The sequence below is a fragment of the Cebus imitator genome, unplaced genomic scaffold, assembly GCF_001604975.1.
Source record: "Cebus imitator isolate Cc_AM_T3 unplaced genomic scaffold, Cebus_imitator-1.0 Scaffold430, whole genome shotgun sequence".
In the NCBI taxonomy this organism is placed as follows: Eukaryota; Metazoa; Chordata; class Mammalia; order Primates; family Cebidae; genus Cebus; species Cebus imitator.
Genome location: NW_016107745.1, coordinates 1,012,217 through 1,024,172, shown reverse-complemented (window position 1 = coordinate 1,024,172; position 11,956 = coordinate 1,012,217). Strand labels below are relative to the sequence as shown.

The 11,956-nt window shown below is 32.5% G+C and overlaps 1 protein-coding gene across 4 annotated transcripts in view; it reads left to right on the top strand.

The window, feature by feature from the left end:
- Positions 1–11,956, top strand: part of SPATA6 (spermatogenesis associated 6) — a 159,423-nt gene that overhangs the window by 63,011 nt on the left and 84,456 nt on the right. For all 4 annotated transcript variants that reach the window (XM_017510099.2, XM_017510098.2, XM_017510097.2 and 1 more), the window contains 2 exons: positions 4,297–4,590; positions 8,548–8,635. In XM_017510099.2, the coding sequence (XP_017365588.1) occupies positions 4,297–4,590; positions 8,548–8,635 (382 nt within the window). The remainder of the gene's footprint in view (positions 1–4,296; positions 4,591–8,547; positions 8,636–11,956) is intronic.

Sequence of the window (11,956 nt, the reverse complement as noted above, 5' to 3'; positions counted from 1 at the left end):
ATTTCCCCCCAACTGACCCCAGTGTGTAGTGCTCCCCTCCCTGTGTCCATGTGTTCTCATTGTTCAACACCCGTATGGAAGTTACAGGTTACTGTAAAATGTTCAAAGGATACCTTTTTTAGCAAATGTTACCAGAGTTCTCAGATGGGATACTGGTGTTTAGTGAGTATGGTTTCTTGACTGTCTCTGATTTCTTAAGGGACTGTTGCTCAGTTTGGTGGCTATACTGGTACTGCCAGATCAAGAGGACCTTGGACATTCCAGCCTAAGGATCATCTTTGTCTGAGATATCTGGATCTAATGTCCATTTGGTCTGACTTCTTTTTTTTTTTTTCCTTTTTAAAATATACTTGAGACAGGATCTTACTCTGTTGCCCAGGGTGGAGTGCAGTGGCATGCAGCTTTGACCTCCTGGGCTAAAGCGATCCTTCTGACTCAGTCCCCTTAGTAGCTGGGACTACAGGTTTGCGCCACCACACCTGGCTAATTTTTGTATTTTTTTTTGACACAGAGTTTGTCATGTTGCTCAGGCTGGTCTCAAATTCCGGGGCTCAAGCAGTCCACCCACCTTGGCCTCCCAGAATGCTGGAATTATGGGTGTGCACTAATGTGCCTGGCCTGGTCTGAATTCTTACTGAGTCACCAAGGTAGCTTGCTTACTTGTCCACAGGTTATCTAACAATGTCCAGATATCACTCATGTGCAGTTGCATTGTGACAGAGTAACAGTGACCTGTCTATGATGAAGAGCCAATAATATGTAAAGCTCAGAGGGCTCAAAAGGGTAGGCTTACCATGGAAGGAGTAGATTGTTCGTTTACTGCATTATCAGTGTTCAAGTAAATTTGCTGAGGATGATAACTGTGACTTGAGCTAAGAAGGGTAAAATATAGAATTATCGAGGGGATCATTCTTATTTTATTTAGATAGATATTGAATAACTCAGAGTCAGGCTGTACTTATTTATCTTTTAGATGCAAGCTGAAACACAGCTTTTAGTGCTCTAAAAACCTATGCTTGCCAAATGCAGAGATATGTTATTGACTTATTTTTAGTTGTGCACTGTGCACATTGTAAATTGTTAGAAATGCTTTGCCTAGACTGACAGTTTTTTTTCTTCACACTGGAGTATGTTTTTCCAATAGATGGAGAGAGAAGTCTTTTTTTCTTTTTAACATTTTGTCTGAATTACAACATATACATACAAAAGTACATACGTTATAAGGGTACAGCTTGGTGAAAGCCATTTCTAAATGTAAAGCCATTACCCATTCATAATTTAATTGTACTTATGAACTAATATTTCCCTCTATAAACTTTTGATAGGGTGCTTCATTTATTTATTTATTTATTTTTGACTTAGGATCTTTATTGAACAGAGATATGAGAGAAAAGGCATTGATGTCAGTATTTAAGGAAATATGTTTTATTTAAATATTCTTTGCAGAAACAGACAGATATAGGCTTGAGTTCCTCATAAGGCTTCGGTAAAGATTAGGGATTATATGCAGTATGCCTGGCATATAACATTATTATTAATGAATATTGCAGCTCTTACTATGGCTATTTTTTTAAGAAATTAAGACAGTTGGGGGAGATACAGAAGAAGCAGTTGAAATATGAGATAGAAAAAATTACCTGGTAGGCACAACAGAGTATTCACTTTTACATTAAAATTCTGAATGTTAACAGTCTTTAATTGTATTTAAGAAGGCAGTAAGTCTACTTTTTCAAGTGAAAAATTAAAATTAGTTACAATTAAAATTTTAATGGGTATAAAGCAGCATTTTTAGTTTCAAAGACAATACAAACTATTTTTACTTTTGAGAGAAGTGAAGCTGTAAAAAAGTTTTAGGTTTACAAAAATGCTTATAATGATCTTTATTCCTTTTGGCACTTTATTTTCAAATTGGATATGTTGTCACTAACTGAATGGACTGAAAAATTAAGCATATTACTATGAATTTGCTGGAATAAAACTAGTTTTCATTTCTACTCATTGTTTTTACCTACTGCAAAGTGGAATTTATTACCTAAATAGTTAAATATCAGTAGTAACTTTATGAATATAAATTTGTTAATCTGCTGTATCACATAGTTTTGGTTGTATTACAAACCTCACTAACTTAGTGACTTAAAACAGCAAGTGTTTCTCACAATTTTGTGGATCTGCTGGTTGATTCTTTTAGTTTAGAATGGCTGGCTAGGGATAAATGGTTTAGGATGGCTTTACTCACATGTCTGACACTGGCAGACATTTTGCCCAGGGAAAGGATCTTAAATTTCTGGTGATGAGCTTGATTTCAGCTGGGATGATAGTCACAAGGCTCTCGTCATCTAAGAATTCCAGCTCATTCATGGTGGCAGGAAGGTTTTTAGGAGTAAGAGAGGGTAAGTGCTTTCCAGGTCTCTCCTTGTGCTGCATGTACTATTTTCCTGTTGTTCAAAGCAAGTCACATGGTCAATCCCTTTTACAAATAGTATAACACAGTCACTTTTTTTTAAAGTTTTACTAGGCATGAACAGGATGCATTAGGAATAAGTAGGGTTAGACAGCATGCATTTGTAGTAGATACTATGTAATTTATAACTTTCTCTAGTAGTATGCAATAGTAAAAGCTTTAATAAGATGAGGTTAATTAAGGTTTGATATAATCAGAGGTAGATCTATAAGAAGGAACTTTACAGCATTGCTGAAATGGATGATTATGAGTTTAGTTAGGTCTAGAGATAAGAGATACTAAAAATGTATAAAGAACTTGAGGCAAGAGTTCTAGGGACTAAGGAGGTGAAAAGGGCAAGTAACAGATTCACTGAGAAAGACGTCGGTTGAGGAAAAATGGTTTTGGTCAGCAAGGGATTTTCAGAATTGGGAATGCAATGGATCTGCATATTTATAAAATCCAAGATACAGCAGAATTAGATAATTAAAGCTGAAAAGCAGAAACTCGTAATTCCAAGGTCTTAGAAAGATTCATTGCTTGATGTTTTAGTAAACCTCGAAGATCCTTTCTAATGCTAACATTCCTTGCTTCTGTAAGTCTGTGATGTCATAGTGATGGATGAAATGGATATGGCAGAAAAATTCTGAATTATTTTTTGAAGTCATTGAACAAGGTAGAGAAGGTCCAAAAGCATACCACGAACTATAGAAAAAAGATGAAGTAATCTGATGCAGCTGGTCTGTATGAAATGCCTAGACCATTGCCCCAGCTGAAGCTTGTTTTCATTTAGGAAAATTAATTTTTCTGTGTATCCACTTAAAAATTTTTGACTCTTCTTCATCCTATTCACATTTGTATTTTATTTACTAAGTTACCCTTAGCAAATGGGGTGTTGACGAAGTAGAGCAAGTGTAGGATTGGTGGCTTTTAAAAATGATTAAAGTTAGGAAGACGTTCAAAAATCCTCAGCAGTCCATTTTCTTGAATTGAAAAGCTTCTTGTAACTCTGGATGAAGTATGGAGAAATGTTACATCATTTGCTTGTAATCTAACTATTAAGGCATTTATAAGGCAGCGATTATTTGAATAAGATGTTATTCTAACAAATTAGCAAAATTAGAATTATCAAATTTTATTTAGCCTCTATTTTTAGACTGGTAACCAGTTTTATTGGAAGATAAAATACCAGTTATTAAGTTTATAATGTTTTTTATGTTTCTGATTTTATAAAAATATGGGACCAGAATTAGATAGTATGTTTATCTGTCATTGTGAAGTTACAGCTTGGACGGGAGCTTAAAGTATGTATTACAATCCAAATAATACATTTCGTTAAAATATGTATAGAGTTGTTCTTCAGACATTTGTGTTGTACATTTATATAATTATAGCAGAAGGGATGAAACTTATTTTTATAGGTTTCTCTATAAAGATTTTGTAATCAACTAATTTGGCATGTATTTTTAACTTTACTAAACATAGTTCTCTTATGTAGCCAATTACATGAATATATATGATAATGTTTTTGCTTTTTTGGTATACTGAAAAATAATTTTTTGATATTGTGTCTTAAATTTTTCAGGTGATTAAATGGCTTTAATTTTTATAAAGTCCTTGTTAGTTGGACTTGAGGAAGTTTGAGACAGTATACTTCAATAACGACTGTAGAAAGAGTTATCTAGGAAAATGTGGATTTGACTTATTCCAGGATCAGCACAGATAGGAAAGACTGATCTAATTGACTTTGATAGATTTTGTGTGTCTTATTTAAATTACTTTATAATTTTTTTTTTTTACCAACAGAAATTTTATAAACCCCTTTGACCAAGTTAATTTTTATTTTTTATGTTTAGGATAAATTTATTTACCATTCAGCTCCAGTTGAAAAATCACACGGCAGACTGCAAAACAGAACATCAAGATCGCAAAAGAAAAAATCCAAGTCACCTGAGATAAGTAAATATTGCATAAATGCAAAAAACTATGAACAGCCTACAATCTCTTCAAAATCACACTCTCCATCTCCCTACACAAAAAGACGCATGTGTGAGCTATCTGAAGATACCAGGCGGCGGCTGGCCCATTTAAATCTGGGACCCTATGAGTTCAAAAAGGAAACAGATAAACCTCCGTTTGTGATTAGACATGTATGTGTTCTCTTAAGCATTTCTATTTGAAACTGATCAGTATTTTTCCCCAAAAAATGTTATTCTGAAATATCTTTCAGCTTTTAGCTTATATTAATACTTTTCTTTCCTGACTGCTGGCCTAGCAATCTAAGATGGGAAGTTAATTTAGAATGAAAGAACTTGCTTTTTTTCAGTCTTCAGACCTGACGGAAATCAAGCTGTGTTATGAATGTCATGTTAAATCCTCTCATATCAGTTTTCTTTCTTATATAGTAGATAGCATAATAACTACCAAGTGATCTTGGTTGTAATTGACATTAGTACTAAAATGGCAGAGTAGGGCTTTAAAAGAGAGCCAAATATTCTGTATAAAAAGGAACACCCTCCTTTTATAAATTATAAAAATTAAAATAGAAAGTAAGTTTCCTTTTAAATTACGTCGCTTGGGTAAGCTTTGTATAATTGATCTTCAAAGCAAATTATTTTAGAATATGGGAAGGCCTTTGAAAGTGAAAAAAGTTCATTTAAGGGTAACATAGTTCTAATCTTTCTATACCAAATTGTGCTTTTGATATAGTTGAAATTTAGAGTCTTGTGTTTATATGATTATCAAATAGACTTTGACTAAATTTAAGGGTTTATAATCAGAATGTTTAGTAAAGGACTCCCTCAGAATCTTCATGGTTTCCTGAATTTTTATATAGTATAATTTTACCTTACAAGCAATTCTTTACCAAAAGCTTTCAAACTAATAAAAAATATGAATTAATATAACATACATATATAATAATGCTAAACCTCAAGATTTAAGTGCTGATAGAGGCAAAATAACTTTCTGGGATACTTTTAAAAATATGACTAATGTCTTTAGTTCATTTTTTCTAAATTCTAAAATGAATTAATCCAACATGTAAATATGCTTCTTTGGTGGGCTAATAACTTTTTGAACATGTACCATCTGAAAGTTCAGATTTTCTTTGTGATACCTTTCTAAAACAAATTAAATATACCTTTAGCAACATTTCATTCCACCTATATTTTGACTCTGAGTCTTTTTTTTTTCAGCTCTTAATAGATTTTTTTTATTATAAAAGAAAATTTATAGTGTAATGGATACTTTTAAGTGGCAATGTTTTATTGAGGTTATTGTGACTACTTTTCTCATTTCTACATAATTTGATTATAAGTTTTGGTCACCTTTTTTTGTTGTAGTATTTTTTGACCAGTATTCAGATAATAGTTGCATATTTGATGTCAGTTTTAGAATGCCTTTAAGTTTGCCCATAATTACAAATTAAATTGAAAAGAAAGGATATACTTTCATCTGAAGGAATAGTAACATTTTAATTAAAATGCCCATGTACAAAAATGAGCATTGTGAGAGTAGCCATGTTAAATTTTTTTGGAAAAAATAACTGCTTTTCTTTAAATTTGTGTTTTATTATTACTTTTTATGTCATTGTTTAGAATGGAATAATTCTATTATTGCTTGGTACAAACCTTGCAATTTGTATTTAAATGGTTTCCCTCCCTAGCTTTTCAGTAAGCAGAAATGCCTACTTCTAAGTCTATACTTAGAAAATTACATTATTAAATAGGAAAGTGGATTTTTCAATTGTATTTGTAAACATAGGCATTTTTTTTTCTCTGTAGCCATTCTTGGTTTTAGAAGCACTTAGCAAATTGGTAACCAAACACAATTTTAACTTAATACATGCATATGCAAAATGTAACACTTTTAGGAAAGACATTGTAGTCAATGTACATGGTTTGAAAAGTAATCTTAAAGAATAGGAAACAATTTTAAGAAATCAATTAGCATTCTTCCAGAGAAACTGGTGCAATTATGCTAGAGGAGTTAAACAGCCTTTTTATTTTCCGTTCATACAGAATAAGATCTTTTTTTTTTTCTAGTGTGGTAAAATACACATAGCATAAGTTTATCATTTCAAATTTAAAGTGTACAATTAAGTTGCCTTAAGGATGTTCAGTGTTATACAGCTATCTGGTTCTAGAACTTCTTCATCCCCTGAATGGAAACTCTGAACTAATTAAGCATTCACTCCCCATTCCTTCCTTCCCATAGTCCTGGCAACCACTAATCTGCTTTGTGTCTCATGACTTTGCCTGTTCTACCGTTTCGCATAAATAGAATCATACAATATTTGGCCTTTTGTGTCTGGCTTTTTTCACTTATCACAATGTTTTTGAGATTCATCCAGGTTGGATATATCATACTTGATTCCTTTTTATGGTTGAATTATATCCTGTTGTAAGGCTATTTACCACATTTTACTCATTGTGTGAGTTGTCTTTTTTAAAAAACTTTTTTTTTTTTAAATTGTGGTTATATATATTGTAACATTTACCATTTTAACCATCTTTGAGTGTGTAGTTCAGAAATATTAAGTATATTTATGTTGTGCAACCATACCACCATCCATCTCTAGAACTTTTTTCATCTTGCCAAACTGAAACTCTATGCCCATTAAGCAGTAACTTTCCATCCCTGTGTCCCTCAGCCCCTGACAACCATTACCATGCTACTTTCTGTTTCCATGAATTTGACTATTGTTGGTACCGCATATAAGTGTGATTATAGATCAATTGTCCCATTGTGATTGGCTTATTTTGCTTAGTATACTGTTCATAAAGTTTCATTTATGTTATAGTATGTGAGAATTTCTTTCCCTTTTACAGTTGAATAATATTCTCTTATATGCATATATTACATTTGTTTGTTCATTCACCTCTTGATAGACACTTGGGTTGCTTTCATCTTTTGGATATTATGAGTAATGTTGCTGTGTCACAGTGTATACATTGTGAATAATGTGAACATGGGTATACAAATATATTTTTGAGGCCCTGCTTTCAACTCTTTATGGTATATACCTAGATGAAAAATTGTTAATTAATATGGTAATTCTGTTTTAAATGTTTAGAGACTCTGCTATACTGTTTTTTATAGCAGGTATACCATTTTGCATTGCACACCAACAAAGTGCGAGTGTTCAAATTTCTTCACATCTTCTCCAACACTTTATTTTCATAATAGCCATCCTAATGAGTATGTCACTATGATTTTGTGGTATCTCAAAATTACAGTGAAGTAGTATCTCACTATGATATTGATTTTGATTTCCTTAATGATAATGATATTGAACTTTTTTTTCATGTTCTTACTGGACATTTGTATAACTTCTTTGGAGAAATGCCTATTCAAGTTCATTAAAAAATTTTTTTTGTTATTGAATTATAGGGGCTCTTTATTCTGGATAGTAACCCCTTATCAGATAAATGATTTGTAAATATTTTCTCTGATTCAGTGGGTTGCCTTTTCATTCTGTTGATATTATCCTTTGTTGCTCAAAAGTTTTAAATTTTGATGACTAGGAATATCTGTTTTGCATATTTGTTTTTTTTTTTTTTTTTTTTTTTTTTTTTTTTTTTTTTTTTTTTTTTTTTTTTTTTTTTTTTTTTTTTTTTTTTACTTTTTGTTAGCAAATGTGGCTATTATTATAATAAGCTATATATCACCGAGCATGCTAGGCCTAAACACAGCAAAGTAAAGACACTGTTTGAATTCAAAATGTGCATACTAAGGAGATAAGAAACAAATGGCTAGACTTTCAAAAATATGGCAAAGTAGATTGCTCTTTTTTTTTAACCTTGTGTTGGAAAGCAAACTAGGCACTGGAGTAATAAACATTTCAATTCCAAATCTGTTCATTTTAAAGTAGGCACATATATATAATTACAAATTTCTGAGGTTTAATTTCAGTTTTATTTTGCAATGAATAACAAAATATTTGAATAATCTCTTACTTTGAAACATGCCTGACTCTTATGGGCACCATCATGTTTCCCTTATGATATATGGTCTCTGTACTCTAGTAGTTTTTCTGATGCCATGAGATTGAAAGTCTAAGAATGTTTAAACTCTGTTTTACATAAAAATCCTGCTTCCTCTAGGTTGATCCCCCAAGTCCCAGGGCTGATACTTTATATGGATCTTCTGGCAGAGACTGTGAAAGAGATGGATGGTCAAGGGTTCACAATGGTAAGCTAGAAGTTATCTTTCTTCATTACAGTAGTTGCCTCAGCTATAATCAAGCCTTTAACTTGGCATCAGTTTACAAAAACAGAATCTTTGTTACATTATTGGATAACATTGTATAGTGTAGCTTTTTACAACTTGTGGTGTACCCATATAGGTACTTCCTATAAAATATTAGGATTTCTGTGCTACTATGAATCATTTACCTCTTTGAGATTTAGAGTATATATTAACATGTCAAAAACTGTGATATATTCTAGTAAAAAAATGACTCAATTTTCTTTTACTCAACATTTTCTAAACTTGACTGTGGAACCCTTTTCTCACCAAGTAATTTTAACTGTGTTGATAAGAATGACTTTTCATCTTTAGCCCTAGTAGTCCTATGGAAGGTAATTTTTATGAAGCAGGTTAAATAGTATTTCATAATTAAAGGTATTGAGTGTTAATATCTCTAGACATTGCTTAGTGAGTTCAACAAGTATAGCAACATTTAAAGTTAATTTACTACATAATGAGAAAGTCATAGAAGAAGAAAAATGAGATAGAGTGCAAAAAATAGAATGATTAATAGAATCATTGCATTGATTGAGCTTCATCTCTATTTCTAACCTGTTGTGTATAATCTCTCATTTTTAAAAAAATAAAATTAAGCATTCTTTTCTGAAAACATGCAGAGTTTGTGCTTGTTTTTTTTTAGCACTAGCAAGGAGATAGATGTGATAATCAATAAGTTTTTTTTATATCCACAATAATAGATTATGTGAAATTAGAAACAGATGTTACATACAGTTTTTACTCTTGGAACAAGCTTGTGGACATGGAAAATGAGCTTTAAGAACAAGCCAATGTAAGATAATTTCAATATATATGTTTCTTTGGAAGATTTTTTGGGAACACTTACACGTCTGATTTTTCTTGACAATTATATATTTGCCAGCAGAACTGTTGTAGTTTGTAATAACTTTTAATCAAAGGAGTTAACTGCCTATGTAGTGGTATAATCAGAGAGATCAATAATGAGTTGTTTTTTTCTTCTCATTTTTGTTTTAATTTTTATTTTCACGTAATTTCAGACTCATGGAAAAGTAATAGTAGTATAAAGAATTGCCATATAGCTTTCACTCAGAATCCATACAATTATATTTGCTTTTTCTTTCACTTTTTCTCTTTCCTCTGTTTGTATGAGTCTGCATATAGAGTTTTTTATTTTATTATATCGTACTTTAAGTTCTGGGGTACATGTGCAGATTGTTCAGGATTGTTGAATAGGTACACACACGCCATGGTGGTTTCCTGTCTCCATCCCCTGGTCACCTATTACCAGGCATTTCTCCTAATGTTATCCCTCCCCAACCTCCCCACCCCCAGCTGTCCCTCCCTCATCCCCCACCCCCCATTAGACCCCAGTGTGTGACATTCCCCTCCCTGTGCCCATGTGTTCTCATTGTTCAACACCTGCCTATGAGTGAGAACATGCAGTGTTTCATTTTCTGTTCTTGTGTTAGTATGCTGAGAATGATGGTTACCATATTCATCCATGTCCCTACAAAGGACATGAACTTATCCTTTTTTATAGCTGCATAGTATTCCATGGTGTATGTGTGCCACGTTTTCTTTGTCCAGTCTATCACTGATGGGCATTTGGGTTGGTTCCAGGTCTTTGTTATTGTAAACAGTGCTGCAATGAACATACGTGTGCATGTGTCTTTATAACAGAATAATTTATAATCCTTTGGGCATATACCCAGTAATGGGATTGCTATTTCTATTTCTAGATCCTTGAGGAATCACCACACTTTTTTTTTTTTTACAGGGATATTATTATGGACTGAATTTGTATTCCCTAAAAGTTCATGTGTTGAAGCCCTAACCCCTAATATGGTGGTTTGGAGATAGAGGCTTTGGGAGTGGTTAGGTTTAGATGAGATCTTGAAACAGGGCCTCCATGATGACATTAGTGCCCTTACTAGAAAATACACCAGAGAGGTTCTCTTGCTGCCACATGAGGACCTGACTAGAAGGCAGCCATCTAGAAGAGAGGAAAAGAGAACTTCCCAGAACTGGCCATCCTGGCACCCTGATTTCTAACTTTCAGTCTTCTAACTTCCAAAATTCTAACAGTTAGAATTTTATTTCTAACTGTGAAAAATAAACAGTTAGAAATAAAATCCTGTTGTTTAAGCTACCCAGTCCATGATATTTTGTTATGGCAACCTGAGCAGACTAATTCAGACACTATTTTATGTGATTAACACAGGTGAATTAACAATGTAGCAAATTAATGATAGAATATTAACTGATCTATAAAGCTAAATCAGATTTTGCCAGTTGTCCTAATAATATCTTCCTAGCAAAAGAAATATCATCATACATAGCATTCAGCTCCCGTGTCTCTTTTGTTTTCTTTAATATAGATTAATTCCTTAGTCTTTTACCGTGCTTAAAGACATTGATAATTTTGAAGAGCATAAGCCAGCTATTTTGTAGAATGTTCCTCAATTTGAGTCTGATTTTTCCCCCCATGATTAGATTTAGATAATTTATTTTTCCCCAGAATACAACAGGCGTGATGTGTTACTCTCAGTGCATCACACCAGGAGGTATGTGATGTTTCTCCACTACTGGTGATGTTAATTTTACTACTTGATTAAGATGGATGTGCTGGTTTTCTCCACCAAAAAGGTGCTATTTCTGTCTTCTGTAATTGTATGGAGACATTTTGAAACTATGTAATACCCTATTATACCTTAACTTTGACTCCTTTAGCATATATTGATGATTGTTGCCTGAAACAATTTCTTACTATGAATTTTACCAAATAGTGATTTTTAAAAATTCAATTCCTCTTTGTACATTTATATTCTTATTGAATATTTTCTTGCCAAAATGTCTTGCCTAATATTTATTAAGTTTTTATAGGATGCAATTTTCACCAACGTTTATTGCTTTAGTACTCAAAATAATCATGTGAAGATGGATTTAATTATATTTGACTGAGAAAAATAGCAGCAGTTTAGAGAAGTTATGTGACTTGATAGATACAATCTAGAATCCAGGTCTTCTAGCTTCTAGCTCCTTCTTTTCTACCAGTCTCATACTACTTTCTCTACTTTAATTAAGATGTTTTTTTAGAATAAATTTTTCAAGCACATTGTATCTCTCTGTGCAGTCCTTTTGAAGAAACTCAACACCTCTCGCAATGCAAGGCTTTTATTTATTTATTTATTTATTTATTTTTCCCATTTATTTATTTTATTGCATTTTAGGTTTTGGGGTACATGTGAAGAACATGCAAAATTGTTGCATAGGAACACACGTGGC